The sequence below is a fragment of the Phaethon aethereus genome, assembly GCF_964289735.1.
Source record: "Phaethon aethereus genome assembly, chromosome: 3".
Lineage (NCBI taxonomy): Eukaryota > Metazoa > Chordata > Aves > Phaethontiformes > Phaethontidae > Phaethon > Phaethon aethereus.
The window spans coordinates 30,965,553-30,982,206 of record NC_138576.1 but is presented as its reverse complement, the minus strand read 5'-3'; the positions used below and the strand labels follow the sequence as shown (position 1 = coordinate 30,982,206).

Genomic DNA, 16,654 nt, shown 5'->3' with positions numbered 1-16,654 from the left:
ATTGTGAATTTGGAGAAGCTCACACACAGAGCCCGTACACTGCTGCAGCAACAGGAAAGCCGTATGCCTCCTGTTCACACCCTGACTGAGCCAAAGAGGCCCCAGTCAAAGGACAATATTTTCTGTGTTCGCAGAGGAGACTAAAAATTAAAGTCTGGTTTAAAAGAAGTAAAGAAATCTGAGAGAATAATAAAAGAGTACTCACTGTTGCTGGAAAGTCCTGAGGAATCAAACAAAAAAGTCAAGAAGACAAAAGCTGTCCTACTGCTACTGCCCCTCAGTCTTTCAGTGTCATGACTGCTCCATGGTACCTGGAGACATCAGCACTTTCTCTGCTTCTAAATTGAGTATTTTTGTTGAGATCTCCAACAAGGAACTGAAAGTAATTTTGTGGGTTGTGGGGGAGGGCTGGTTCATTGTGGTATTTTGTTTATGTATGGGGTTTTTTGTTTGTTTTTTTTCATCATTCATTGCTAGCAAATTGTTGGTAAAAGTTACACAAAGTCATAATAGGAATAAATGTTGTAATGTAATGACATACTTGCTCTGTGCACAAAAATTTTGTCTTGGAGTGACACTACACATAGATGTGTCAGCGGTTCTGTTCAGGAACTGCTAGTTGCATTAACTACTCCTGATCCTAGTACAGTCTTACTTATTTCTTCACCTTCCATTGAAACTTTTTCATGTGTTTCTTGTCAGATGTAAATATTAAAATTATAAAGTCCCACCTATAAGATCCTTTCATGCTGCGGATGCATTCAATCACCTTGCAAATACCTTATCTGTTGAAAGCAAATACTGATTTCTGCCTCCTTTGTTGAATACACTGGCGTCCGCATTTGGAATCTTAAGGCAATGCATTATGGCTACCTTCTTCTCACTATTAGTGCACAAGGCTATTTAAAAAAGGAGGTGATGTCACATCACACTAACAAAGGACAAATTTCTGCAGACAGTGGCTCCTGTTTCCACAAGCATTAGTAGTTCAAGTTACAATAAATATATTTAGAAAACAACTTTCTAAAAAGCATTATCATGAGTACAGAAAAGAACTGCATTCTTAAATCCTTTTGAACCTATCCTGTTCCTACTTTTTTTTATTATGTCTAGCTAGATTTTTAAACTTTCAGTCAGACTTTGATAATTTCTGTCTGTTCCTTCTAAGTGTCACTGCTGACTTAAGAACTTCCCATGTCCCCATCTTCAAATACTTCTCCGCTCCAAAATTGTTTCCAAGTTATACCTGCATAACCCATTATGGGTCATATGCTGAGAAACAAATTAGAAAACTGGCTTTCAAAAAACATTAAAAACCAGATTTCTTTGGTCTTTCTTGTTGTTGTGTTGTTTAGGGTTTTTAACAAGTGTTTTTTTAATCTGTTATTCTGATGCAACTAAGAAGACAACGCAACATGATTTGGGATTATCAAGTAGCAGGGAATAGAGGAAGGAATTAAGAACATCATAAACTGGAACTGCACCTGGAATATTAGTAATCTAAAACCACTGGCAATTCCAGAAGAAGTTTGTTTCCCTCTGATTTCACTAAGAAATGAAAGTCAAATTACTTCTGGGCTTCAGGCCTGGATTGCTGATCAAGATCAGAGTGTGTAACATAATCTACAGATCTTTAGTTGCCATAAAGGTAACAACTTTAGCAATAGTATGAGTGTATAGTGACGGTAACAGAGCTTGCCCTTTGCTCACAACACTGTATACTTCTTTTCCCCCAAAAATGAGAGGAGATGAGAGGAGGGGAGGGGAGAGGAAGGGAGGGGAGGGGAGGAGAGGTAAAAATGAAACAGGCCCTCTTACCTCATGATCAGTGAGGTATTGCAAAATTGGTTTCTTTTCTGCTACTGGTAAGCATTTGATTCTAATGCAAAAAAATGCAGTCACCCATATTTATCTACAGATGAACAGTATTCAGTCTATTAGCTTGAGTTATTTGTCACCACTTAAATTTGGTATTTATTCTCTGTATCTGCCAAATAAATATTGTAAATTTCTAAGGGACCAAGCCTGTGCTGCTCTCACTGACTGGAGGAATGATACTGATATTTGTTTGTTTTACTCAAACAGGTTATGTGTAAAATTTTGGAATAATTACTGTAAGATTAAGACCTTGTCTTTGAAGCTTAAAAATTCTGCATTTTTAAATTTCAGATCAAAATAGCATTTTGGATTTAGTAAAGGTTAAAAAACCCATTGAAAGTAAGAAGGTACAAAATTAAGTATAAATAAGTGAGCTGTTGTGACACTTTTATATATCAACAAATTTGTCTTTTGCAAAAACTAAAATGACCCATCTTTTTGAATAATATTTTGGTAATTTCCAGGTTTCTTAGTTATTCAAAAGCAACTTTCCTTTGACAGGGTCTGATCACTTCTGCACGAGAAAAGGCTAAAGGATATGTTATTAGTTTGGGAACAGGGTACCTGAGGTACCCAAGAAAGTCTTTTTTCCCCTGCTGTACTGGAGAAGAGGGAATATTTTTAGGACTGTTGGGTCCCTGCAACTGTTGTTCTGATTTGGGAACTATCTGGTTAGGGGTCATAGTTAAGATTTGATCTCCCATTGTAAAAAAGAAGACAAAACTGAAATAGCATTTGTGGTTAGGTGAGCTTGTCTTCAGGGAATCAGGGTGGTTGGGAAATTTCTGTAGAGCCAGCTATTCCATAATGCCAAGCTGTGAAGTCAGTCCCTGGTAGGATCTAAGATAGGCAGGACTTGGTCATAGCTGTGTTGCAACTTCCATTTGCCATCTAATGTCTATGTTCTTTTAGACTACAAATTACAGCGTTTGGTGGTGGTGTGGTAGCTCACCTACTTTGGGATGAAGTTATTTGTGGCATTTTTAATACAGTTTTGTGTCTATTTACTGAAACAATTTTCTTGCCTGAGTTAAGAACAGTGCAGACTAGCACTTCTCTGGTAACAGAGTATAGTCTGTTTTTTGCAAGTTTAATGATGAACTTTTAACTGCAGCGCATCAAAATATACTGGAAAGTGATAGGTGTGATTTCTTTCCTACAAACTGTCTGGTTGTTACGTTACTGTAAAAACTAATTACTGTGAGCAGTTTTGTAAAATTTTACAAGAACAATACATTCCATAGAAGAAAATGAAAAGGTTTGACATTGCAACTTGCTATGACCATGATGGCATATTGAGCCAAAATTGTGAACATTTGTCCAAGCTTTGAACTTGCCCTTAGTTACTTTGGTGATTTTTATATTTTTTTAATTTTAACTTTTGAATTTTAATGAGGTAAAAATTTGATCTGTTAATTGATAGAGTTTTAATTTATTCTGCTAATGAGCAAAGCTGTAAAAACAGAAGTAATAGAGAAGGATACAAGTGAATGCAGATTCAAGAACAAGAGAAGTTACTGGAATAGAAAAAAAGTCAGAAAGTTGGAACTGTGAATTGAGATTTTTTATAAGCAAAACAAAGACTTATGTTTGCCAGCAACAAATGTAGTTAATACAGCAAAAGACTACTTCTAGAACCTAGACACAGGATTTTTGGCAGTCTGTAGAACTATCCCAGTCTTCCTGTGGGATGTATAATTCAATTAGTTTAGTAATGCTCACTAATAAATCATCCTATATACACCCAGCTGGAGAGCTTATAGGAAAATAAGTTGTTTTCTCACAGTTCCCCATGGATATCTGAATTTACATTCTGTCAAAGCAACTGTAGTACCTGCAGGAAATCTGAGTGCCCTTGGATATCCTTAAAGAATTAAACCTTCTAAAGTTACAGAAGTGTGAGAATAAATTTAAAATACTGGATTTAACTAGACTATTTGGATAGGAGCAGCAAAATAAAACTCCTTTGGGATACAGGCATAAACTAGGTTTCTGTGTTCAAGGGCAAAAACACATTTTTGCACTGGCAATTGCATAACTAAAATATTCTGTAATTCTAGAAAAACATTAATTTGGTGCTACTTTGCATGGTTTGAATTTGATGACTTTCACATTACTGTTAACAGAGGAAATTGTTATTATGTGAAAACATATACATTTCTGCATGTTTCTATTTGCAATATTATGCATTAATTGATAATAATAAACCATTTATCAGGAAATACTGATAAAAGGCTTGCGTGCATTAGTTAGTATAGGTAATTTTTTTATTCTGTCCAGAACTGTCTTTCTCATGTGGCTTTTTTCACTGCAGTAGGCCCTACTATAAAAACTTAGAAGGAGTACTTGTATACACTATGGCTCAAAAACATGCGTTAAAATTTTAATAAAGGAATCATGAGTGGGAAGCACATACTTATGGCTGTAAGACTGCTTACATAAAAATATATTTGCACTTCTCCAAGATTAATTACTAGGAACAAGCGTAGTTTCAAGACTGACTATGAGTCATAATCAAAGGATTGCTATATGAAAAAAAATTGCCCCAAATTAGAGACTTTTGCTTATCAGACAATTAAAGAAGTCCAACACTCTTTTCTAATCTGCAGATTCAGTCTCTTGCACTTGCTGTTGATAGGAATGAATAAGTAATGTGTTTTAAAGCTGTGTAGTCAATGTATTACTGTTCTTCTCCTCAGGAATGTGAATCTGCTCCCTGCATTAATGGAGGTTCTTGTCAAGATATGGTCAATGCATTTGTTTGTACTTGCCTGAGTGGGTACAGTGGCAGGTTTTGTGAAGTTGACGTTGATGTTTGCAGCGAGCCCACACTGAACTCAATTCTCTGTTACAATGGAGGCGTATGTGTTGATGGACCTGGAAGAACTTTTCATTGCAGGTTAGTATGAATACTGTCATAGAATTGCATTAGTTAATACACATTGATTTGCTAAGATTTCAGGGTGGTGTTGTTACAATGTGCAGTATGTGAACTCAATTGGATTTGATGTTCAATGTAGTGCTCAAAAATAGTTATATTAAACCATTCACTGTTTAACATCAGGACCTTTATCTGGAAACTTACCTTCTAGTGCTTTTCAGAATTATATGTGGAATATAAACTGACCCTAAAAATTTTAAATCATTATATTTACAGATATGGATGTACTCGTGCTTTTTGTACTCAAAGAGAAAATTAATTTGCAATCCAGTTTAGATGACAGGTAGTTTGTATAGTATGTGTGCACAGACGTATATCCAAAGAAATTTCCTATGATCCATCATCATCATTATCTGTCTGTTTAAGGCTTCTTAGTAAATACATGTAATCTTATAGCTTACATACTTGTAATATAGCAAAACTCCTTTAAAATTAATCTGCTCCATAGCTTGCATACATTATTCTCTATTTCAACTAATAAATACATCAACTCACAATTATTATCTAAGTCCCTATTCAGTTGCTACATTTGTAGAAATATTAAGTACTAAGAAAATATTTTATAAACATACTTGAGGATGAAGCATACATATCTTCCCCTGTATGATCATGTATTCAAAATCTGGACTTTGACTGATGGCCAAAATTGAAGCTTACGGATAATAGTTTTATTTTAAAAAACCCACCTGCTAATGTTAAAACAGAAATGGTCATTCTTAGTTGTGTGTAACAGTTTGATGTCTTTAGAATGCACTATAAGAAGTGAAGCTTATTACATTTCTTATGAAATGAAGAAGATGAAGAAACAAATGTATTGCTTCCAATCTGTGGCTCAGTTTCCATCTGTTGATCCTTTGTGTCCTTCTGTTAATAGTTGCAGAATTTCATTAGTATTCAACAGAATTAACAAGGCAAATGGCCCATGGACAGCCAGGAATTACTGTTGTTGTCATTTAAGCAAATATTTACATTGATTGCTGGCATTGTTTTGCAGAATCTGAGAGGATCATAATCTGTGATTAATTTCTATTTTACAACTAAATGGTGAAGTTATAATGATTCTTGAGGGACACAAACACATTAGCAGATAAAATCTCCACATGTCAAATGAGATACAATGATTATATTCATGATCATAGAATCACAGAATATTTTGAGTTTGGAAGAGAGGTTTAAAGATCATCTATTCCTACCCTGTGCCATGAGGCAGGGACATCTTTCACTGGATTATGTTGCTCAAAGCCCCGTCCAGCCTGACTTTGAACACTTCCAGTAATGGGGCATCCACAGCTTCTCTGAACAACCTGTTCCAGAGTCTCACCACCCTCATTGTAAAAAAAGTCTTATATCTAATCTAAATCTACACTCTTTCAGTTTAAGAACATTGCTCCTTGTCCTGTCACTACAAGCCCTGGTAAAAAGTCTTTTTCCATCTTTCTTATAAGCTCTCTTTATATGTTCAAAGCCTTCAATAACATCGCCCCAGAGCCTTCCTCTGTCCAGGCTGAACAACCCCAACTCTCTCAGCCTGTCCTCAGAGGAGAGGTGTTCCATCCCTCGGGTCATTTTGTGGCCCTTCTCTGGACCCACTCCAACAGGTCTATGTGTTTCCTGTGCTGAGGGCTCCAGAGCTGGATGCAGTACTCCAGGTGGGGTCTCAGCAGAGCAGAGGGGCAGAATCACCTCCCCTGACCTGCTGGCCACGCTTCTTTTGCTGCACCCCAGGAGATGGTTGGCCTTCTGGGCTGTGAGCACACATCATCAGCTCATGTCCAGCTTTTAATCCACCAGTACACCCATGTCCTTCTCTGCAGGTCTGCTGTCAATCCCTTCATCCCCCAGCCTGTATTGATACCACAGGTTGCCCCAACCCAGGTGCAGGACCCTGCACTTGGCCTTGTTGAACCTCATGAGGTTTGCACGGGCCCACTCCTTGAACTTGCCCAGGTGCCTCTGGATGGCATCCTGTCCCTCAAGCATGTCAACTGCACCACTTAGCTTGGTGTCATCTGCAATCTTGCTGAGGGTGCAATCAATACTACTATGTCATTGATGAAGACATTAAATAATTTTGGTCCCATGATAACTCAAATATGTTATGGTTTAGGTCAAACCTCTCAATACTTGCTAAAATAATTCACGTTCACTTACTTCTGCAGTACTACCTGCACAAAGACTATTTCTGTGTCTCAGATGTCTGATAATTTGTTTAACCCCTATTGTTTGATCACCAGTCTGAAAATTCAATCCTGTGCATTCTCCTATTTCTTCTTTCCTGGCTCATGTTCACTCTAACCTTCTTTTATCAAGCTTTGGGTGCTGCAGCATCCTTTCTTCCTTCACAAATGAATCTTCTGAATTAAATGAAATTACTTATATTTCTCCTCTCTTATTCTTGGGAACTTATGCCAAACATTGTGAGCTTAACTACCTTGTGCTTGCTTCTGAGCCCAGCACTGGCCATCAGCAGGAGCTGTTCATGGAATCAGAGTCAGAAAAATTGCAAACAATTAAAATTAGGATTTTAAGTGTTGTCAACACCACAAAGGTTTGCATGAGTGATGTAAGACTACAGTAAGGTAAGTTGATGTGAGAGATGGTTGTGATCCTGCAAAAAGAAGTCCCATACTTGATATAAATTTCTTCTGAGGGAGTCTGGGCAAAGGCCTTTTTTCAGCTGATTGCATCTTCTGTGTTGATATGGTTCAGAAGACAAACATAACTCTATTTCTTATCCTTCAGCAGCTGCTACCATTCCAAGTAATGTGTACAAGGTGGAAATAAAACACATAAAAAGATTATTAAGTTGGGTTTGTACCTGTACTGTGAACATTATGATGTGAACTCTCCTCCTTTTCTACCATTCCTTCCACTTGCTTTAAGGAGTCTGAACAAAACTCATGTACAGATTGAGAATAGGTCTGATACGGAGGATGGAAAAGAAGAATAGTTGAAAAATAAGGGAGGCAGAAATAGCTCCTACTCTAGCAAAAAGTCACGAACATCCAAATGAATGAGGAGTCTGAATGCCTGTTACACATTCACTGTGGAATGAGCAGGAGGAAAGACAAAATCCCGTATTGTTTAAAGTCTTCTTGTATTGGGGATCTGGCTTGGTATGTTTGTATTATTGTGGCTGGTAAAACTGGAAAAAACAAGTAATGAGAAGTGTCCAGTAATGGGTAAGTGTCAGGCTTCCTTAACTGTGAGCAGCACTGCCAGCTTCAGCTATGATGTATGTGATATTTTACCCAGTAGTGTAGTGAATGGTTCAACTTTTCTTGAATTATGTGGGAATCAATTACATGAACAACCCTACAGGCTTCTTCCTGAAATGAACATGAAAAATACCCTTTGGGATCGACCTTGAATTGCGTGTTATCTGAAATATCTTCCTGTCTTCAAACCCTTGGTTTAAAATTAAAACAACTCACTGGAAATGAGAGGGGTGCTGGGAGTTGTAATTCAGTTCTTTCCTGGGCAGACTGCCACTGAATCAGGGCTTCAGGAAATAGATTACCATCTGAAAGGATGCCCACCTACCTTGCTTTGTATTTTACTCCTCTTAATTAAAAGAACTGGCTGCCACAACAACAAACACTATATAAATTAGCAAATTAATAATAAAGCTATCATTGGACTCAGGGGGACTTTCAGAAGACAATTCAATCCAACCTACATATGGTTGATATAATGAGTATGTAATAGGAATTCTGAAGCCTTTTCATATTATTTTCCAAGGATTTTAAGGAAGACAAACTGTTCCGCATAAAATACTCAGATTTTTTTCATTACATTTAATCCACAGTTGATTCTTCCTCATTTTTGCATCTTTTGGTCCCAGACCATTCAGTGTGTTTGCCTCAGGATTTAAAAAAATAAAAATAATAGTAATTTTAAAAACTGCTCCTTCCTCACTCATGCTTGCATTGAGCCTTTTTCAAAGGTGGATTTCAGGTACTTCCTGCTGACTAGAAGTCATACTATTTTGAGAAGGATTATTTGTGCAGTGCATTCAGTCTGATCGGGTGAAAGTAACATCAACAATCTTATGACAGGCCTTGCCTTAGATTAAGTTGTTGAATATTATAGCTTCAGAGTACTTTTTCAGCACATTATAGTACATTTGAGTTTTGTAATGCTTTTGTTAAGGAAAACATTTTTTACGTCATTCTGTCTTTCATCATCCACTCTGGGCAATTTTTTTTCAGAATTTAAATGTATTTAGAGGTATGAATTTAAATGTACTTAATCTTAGTCTGGAGAAGAGGAGGCTGAGGAGAGACCTTATCGCTCTCTACAACTACCTGAAAGGAGGCTGTGATGAGGTGGGTGTTGGTCTCTTTCCCCAAGTAACAGGTAATAGGATGAGAGGAAATGGCCTCAGGTTGCACCAGGGGAGGTTTAGATTCGATATTAGGAAAACTTTCTTCACTGAAAGGGTTGTCATGCATTGGAACAGGCTGCCCATGGAAGTTGTTGAGTCACCATCCCTGGAGGTATTTAAAAGATGTGTAGACATGGCACTTAGGGATGTGGTTTAGTGGTGGGCTTGGCAATGTTAGGTTTACGGTTGAACTCAATAATCTCAAAGGTCTTTTCCAACCTGAATGATTCTATGATTCAAAGTGCAATTATTTTTAAGTGATATCTACCACTCATGCTTATTTGTGACTATGACAGATTGTAATGAATGCAATGATAAGTAGTGAAAGGCTGGATACTACTGTTTATAACCTCACATATATATGAGAAAAGGTTGAAGGACTTTTGACTCATATTTAACCAAGCATTCACTAGCATTCACTTTATAAAAGAATATACCCTAATAATTACTTGAATACTATTCAATTTTTTCAAACAATTTTTTCAACAGCAGTCATAATAGTACATTGTACACATCAGCTACTATCCTTGGAACTTCTTGTCAAAATCTTTAAAATATACCACTTCTGGACATCTTCAAGTGGTAGAAATTATGCTGGAAAAAATATGAAACCTGTATAATTTAGGCTGACTTCTGACTTTCATAAGAATAAGGGGCTAGTATTATGATGGAGTGTATCATATTAAATTGAATGCAAGTATCAGTGAAAAGACATCCACAAAACCTGTAAGCAACTTAATTTTTTTTCTTCCTTGAGATTCTTCATCTACCAGTTGGCATTCAGAAAAGCCTTTTGTTTTCTTCTTGTTACTGTTCTTCCCTTTTCTTTCTCTCAGTAAAATCAAATTGCTCTTGAAAACATTTGCATTACATTCTTTTATATATTTTCTTTATTTAAGGTTTTTCTTGCCACAGGTGGAGCACAGGTAGAACATGTAATTAAAAAACAAAGCTGTCCTACAATTTCATTCTTGTGCTGCTTAGGAAAAGCCGGTAAAAATAAACTAAGATCAGTACATTCATATTCTTATATTCTACTGATAAGGAAGCAAAATTTAGATTTTAAAATATCTTGTTTCCTGTTCCCTTCTATTTTAATTTGCTTTACCTGTGTGAGCAAGGTGTCCCACTGGAGCGCAAGGCCTCATAACTAGCTAGAGCCTTTGAAGGGATCCAGGAAAGGGATTAAAACAATTCAAGAGTGTTGTATAAGCATGCAGACTACACATAAGGTAAGAAACAATAAAGTAGAATGATTTGTCTTAGAGCATGTACAAAGTAAACAATATACTGCTAGTATGAAGCAGATGATAGTTGTGGGGGGAGCCTAGGAGTGCAGAGTCTTGTAGGGAAACCTAGGCAACTACGTCCAAAAAAGCTGCTATTTAATTCTGCCATGGTATACAAAAGGAGCTAATCTGTATGGGTTTTTAACTGAAAAGCTTCGTTTCATTTAGCTCTTGATAGACAGCTTGCAAGGTCTAACCAAAGTTGCAGAGTACACATTACACAGAGTTACGTATATAAGTTTCTCAGAGCACTGAGGTAACAGTAAGAAGAAGGTCATTTTATGACATGGGAGGAGTGACTCCAATACACTGGAACGTCAGAATCTCTTAAAACAAGCAAGTCATAAAACAATAGATTCTCACTTTTCTATGTGCTGTGAATATGTACAGAGTACTCTGTTTCTTTCTCTGTCTCCTCTGTGCTCTTCCATTTATATGTAGATAATGAGGTGAGTTCTGCATGACTTGCTGATTTCATAAGCAGCTGTTTAGTTCTTTACAGTTAGTGAAGCATGAATATTTTATTGTTTGCGTTGTGTGTATGTATTAGGTTACATGAAAATATAAGAATGGATGTACTGATCCAAGCCAAGAACCATCTAACCCTGTAAGCTATTTCCAATGGTGGCCATAAGTGGATTGCCAGGAAAGAGTATGAAAAGTGCATGCGTACTACTTGTCCTCCAGTAGTCTCCTATGCTCCCTCAAACAGGGGTTTTCCTGAGCATGTTGTTGTTTGTTCAGCAGAGGTTAGTGAGTCTCTAAGTACTTACACAGTCTTCCCTTGAACCTATATAAACTTCTCCTCTGAGAAGGGGCCTTTGACTAGGCAATCTCCAGAGGTCTGTGACAATACCATTCAGCAAGCAGAACCACAGGTCTAGACTGTAGCATGAAAAAATGCCTCCCTTTTTTTAAGAGATAATAAAATACTAGCTTTATTTCATGTCCCCTAATTCTAGTGTGGAAAAAGAAAAGGAAAAGCAGATTCCAAGCCATTCTTTCCTTGCTTTTGTGGGCCACTGTCATATTGCCTCATGCTCCTTTCCAGGCTAAAGGTTTCTGTCTTTCCCAGTCCTTCCTCCTCCAGAGACCATCCCAAACTTCTGGTCATCCTTGTTGCTCTTTTTCAAGGCTTTTTAATTTCAAATTTGTCTTTACTGACAGGAGGGGACAAGAAGTACACACAGTATCAAAGCAGTGGGCCGACCTGTGATTTATACAGTGGCATAACGTTTTCTTTCTCCTTCTCTATTCCTCCCATAATAACAACAACTAGCATTTCATTGATGCTAGGAGAAGAGGGAACACAAGTGTTTCAGTTTTATTCTTAAGATGGCTGATCACTGAACTGTGGTTTCCATGGAGAATGGTTAGATAAAGTTGGCATACTAACATGTTCCTATACCACTCCATCTATAATTGCTTTATCTATAAATATACATAAAAATATATACATGTGTCATTTTTCATTACGTTGCATTTCTTTATTTAATCAAAATCCCGTTCTTACTGTCAGAGCAATAAGGGTAGGTAATTATGTCATTGACAATTTCTAACCATTTCTAACCATTGTGTCTCCATGTGAAAAATACTAACTGTAATACTATCAAAATAAATAGTATAATAAAAATGCATATCACATCCTGTATTTTTCTTACCTTCTGGGTATATAGTAAAAGTCCTTACTTATACATGTGACAAGCTTATTAGGGAAAAAAGAACAAGTACATTGTAGTCTTTATTTGCTACATGTTAATACAAAGTTTTTAAAGATTAATTTAATAAACTGCATATGCTAACTGGTACTCTTAACATATCTCTCCACTTTAAACTAAAACCAGAACTGTAGTCATAAAAATGTTACTATGTAATTTTAAAAAAGTAGTTCTCCAAGTGAATTATGGTTCTGAATTATTTTAGAAATATTTTTAGAGATCTTGTTGAGAAAAATATTTGGTGCTCGTAACTTGCATACTTTCTAATAAGTTTTGATTAATATATGCCTTATTGCTCCCTTGCTTATTCAAATTGGATCAAATTGATATGTTGCTCTTTTTCTATGATACATCATGAAAGGTAAAGGAATATATCACAGCTGCAATAAGGGAATACATCCATTGTAGAGAGGTTTTTCCTATACTAGCAAATTTACCAGAAGGTCAAGATCACAAGATTTGGAATGAGTATTTAAAACAAACAAACAATGTGTCTAAAGGTGTCTAATGTGTGCACTATGCCTGATGGAATAGCTGCTATACCTGTGTCCCCTAGTGCTTCTGGGCAAAAGTAGAGAAAAATTATCATTCTTTCACTCAAGAGGATATTTATATTGATATTCAAGCATTATATCAAACCATTTTAAATATCTACAGAGGCATTTTTGCCAATTAAATAGCACACTAGAAACAGGAAAAATTGAAAATTATAGGGGGCTCTAAAAGTGGAGCATGAAGAAAGGCAAGGCATTAAGAAACATATCCCAAACATGACTACCAGGGTTTTTTTTAATAGATGCATGTTCTGTCTTGTTGCATTTTACTAGTGATATTTACAATGGTAGTACTGCATCTAGTTAAAATTAGCCACTCGCCTTACCATTTTAAAGTTCTAAAATTCAACAGTAAAGTGCAATTTGCTAGTGAATTAGCATTGTCTACAAAAATGCAGACAACAGTGTCGGGAAATGAGGCACTAAAAACTGGTAGGGAAAAAACACACCCAAAAGCAAAACACAAATCTAGTACAAATCACCAGATGCCCAGTCTCAGAATAAAACCATTTTAAAGCTTATATCTGAATGGCAATTGCCAATTGTTATCTTCTGTTTTTTTAAGCAAACCTTTTAAAAATTCATTTCCTGAAAAGACACAGGATGCCACTACCCTATGTATATATTAGTTATGGGTTTTGTTTTTGTTTTTTTAGCTAAGTTGTTCTCTGACTTCATGAAACAAAAGCCAAACAAGAATAGCTACTGGGAATCGTGTTCATGTCCCCATTATACAAGAGGCAGTGACTGAACAGTTGGGAATGTGCCTGTAACAGAACATTTCAGTTTTTTCTAGCCACACACAGAGAATATTTAATTTAACATTACCCAAAACATGCATGCCCAAATAAAATCCAACACCTGGAACAGGATTTAAAATTTCACAGTGCTTTAAGATGTAATGTGCTGCTTATTTATTCAGAATGCCATATGGAATACTAAAGCATACTACACAAGTGATTCAAACACACACCTCCTTTGACATTTTTGCTGTTACTGTCTTCAAAACATTGTGATATTTGTGGCATTCTTTTTTTTTTCTTTCTAAAATATATATTCTGAGTGCATCTACACAAATGGCACACAATGCTAACAGTGACTTTGCCTTTTTATAATGATTGTTGATAAAACCAGCAATAAATCTATCACAGAAGCTACAACATCATTTTAAAAAGATTTCTCTATTTAGTTGTATTAAATTAACATGTCATATAATGTGATAGTTGAAAATGATTAATATGTTATTGTTTAAAATATTTATTTACTGTTTTGCAGAGTTCCAACCTGTTGGCATTTTGCAAACATAAGAAATGTTACTACCTTGTATCTCGAGTGACAGTCCACAAGTTAAAAAAAGGGCTATGCTTCACATGAAAACTGTTAGCTCAGACAGGAAGACACAGTTTATTAGCATCCTTGAGGGTATTTTTGAATAAATAAATTAATATGCTGAATTTTTACAGTATAAAATAGTCACAAGAGTATATAAAACAAGGGAAAATATAATTTCTTATTTTAAAACAAATATAGATGTATTAGTGTTTCAGCTTGTCTGTATAAGAAGGGCTTTTTCTAAACTGCATTCACTTGTCCATAAACTTTGGTCACATAAAGAATTTGAAGGACAGTATCTTTCAAGTCACTGTATGAAACAACAGAATTTCCACAGGTTTTGTTTGATTGATTGATTGTTTTTTTAAGGGCATTTATTGAAAAAGTTACAGGGTAGCTTATGGCTATTTGGTAAAATACTGCATGTGAAAAGTGAGAAAGTGAAGTAGGCCTGAAAAAAGTAAGAGACTTCACTGTAACATTTTTTTTAGCAGAAACTGTTTCACATTGTCATTCAGATGTACAGATTGTTACTTTTCAGAGAAAGGCAAAGGCAAGGGTAAGGGAAAGGGAAAGAGAAAGGGAAAAGAGGGCATTATTCAGGTAAATTGGTAATTTTTGAAGCACAGAATGTTAATAAAAATCGTTTTTCCATCTAAGTTCAGCATTGAAAATGGACATTTCAGACTTATTCTCCAGAGGAAACATACAGTTTTTCACAAGTGCACGTGTATGCCAGTATTCATGGATGTGGTTAGTTAACTAACTTAGAATTTCAATCTATATTTATAAATGAGCATAAATAAGTTAATCTGACAGGTTAATAGTACCAGGAAGATAATTTCTACCATGAAAACCTTCTACTGTTTATATTTACTCATATTTAAAAATATATCTAAGGTATTGTGTTATATGCTTTAATGTGACATACAGTGTAATTGTGTTAGAATTTCTCTAAAGTGTCATGAATTGTGTATATTAATGCAACTGGAATTAAATATTCTTCTGTATGTGGTTTTACCAGAGGTGCTTCACTATTTCCTGATGGTTTCATGCTGAAACTCTCAATTTCAGTTGTGTGGGACACACCTAAAGATCAGTGTTGGCCAAGTTTCTATTCATCTGCACTGGATAATTACTGCTTTTCCCTAGGAACTAATCCCAGTGGGATACCTTTGTCCCTTTAGAAGCTACTGTAGTATAGTACCAGGTAATGGCTGCCATGGTCCCATAAACAGGCTTTTTTTCCCTCCAACTATGTACACGTGAATTAATTCCTATAGAAGTAATCTTATCTTAGGAAGCACTAATGCTAGAAACAAGTCAAACAACTATTGTAAAATAATCTTCCACACTTTTGAGCATTGCTGTAAAACTTTTGTTTGCATTGTTGGTAATGCAACAATTTCAATAACTTTGTCTAATGTCGACACATAGTTATTTGTACTCATTATTGTGTTAGAGAATTGGGGGAGAGAAAAGGGAATGTAGGAACTGACATTTAATGTCAGACCTCAGCTTCATCAGTTTGCTGTCTGATCTTGTACTGTAACCAAACATCAGAGGAATGCCTGAAGAACTCAGTAGAAAAACATCTTTTTTCCCTGACCTCTTCATCTACCACCACATACAGGTCTCAGTTTACTTGGTCAGAGGCAGTTATTGCCCTGAAGCATAAGTTAAACATCCATCCCAAAGGTTATTTTTAAACATTTCTACATTAAATATGGATATTTCTGTACCACATAAAAATTCCAAGCCCTTCTGAGCTTTCCTTCACATGTCTAAAACTTATGTGTTAAAAATTACTTATCTGTCATAAATATCTGTCATAGTGTTGTGGATGTAACGTATATTGCTGTATATTTCTCCATTTTTTTATTTCTTCCAGAACTCAGTTTTCCCAAAACAAGTATTAGTCATTCTGGATAGGTGCCCTGTGAAACACTGTTTCCTGCAAGAGTGTAGGTGCTCTGGCTTGTTGTCAGTGAGCACTAGGGAATATTTACTTCAGCAACTAGATACTTTGGTTCCTAGTAAGTATTCCTGGTTTTTTATTATTTTTCATTTCTTATCAACAATCTTCTTGTGATGGTCTTACGGTAAGAAATATAACTGCCATTTGCTATCAGATAATAGAGAGAAACAGAGACACTTCTAGAAAGTGACTTGCCCACCTTTGCTTTCCAAGTAAATGTAGAGGACTGGCAGAAGTTAGCTGACTGCAAGATTGATGAAACTAGGGAACAGAAGACAATATGTCACTGCTTTATCGGAATGAACTTATTTTGTTTACATAATAAATACTCAACTGATTCGAAAAGGGTAATAAAAGCTAAAAAAATAATACATGCAAACACCCAAAGATATGAAAGAGACTGCAGTCATCAGGAAGAGTTTCCGAGACTATCTTAAAGTTTAGCTGTTTACAATCTGTTTGACTTCTGAAAGTTTCCTCTTCCTGTTTGGTAAATACTCTCTGATATTTACCAGTGTAGTGGGTTAACCCTGGCTGGATGCCAGGTGCCCACCAAAGCCACTCTATCACTCCCCTC

The 16,654-nt window shown here is 36.0% G+C and overlaps 1 protein-coding gene across 1 annotated transcript in view; it reads left to right on the top strand.

The window, feature by feature from the left end:
* EYS (eyes shut homolog) overlaps positions 1-16,654 on the top strand; it is a gene marked incomplete at both ends in the record, with an annotated part of 830,586 nt that overhangs the window by 312,598 nt on the left and 501,334 nt on the right. Inside the window, one exon of the mRNA XM_081998016.1 lies at positions 4,578-4,777. Within this exon, the coding sequence (XP_081854142.1) occupies positions 4,578-4,777 (200 nt within the window). The remainder of the gene's footprint in view (positions 1-4,577; positions 4,778-16,654) is intronic.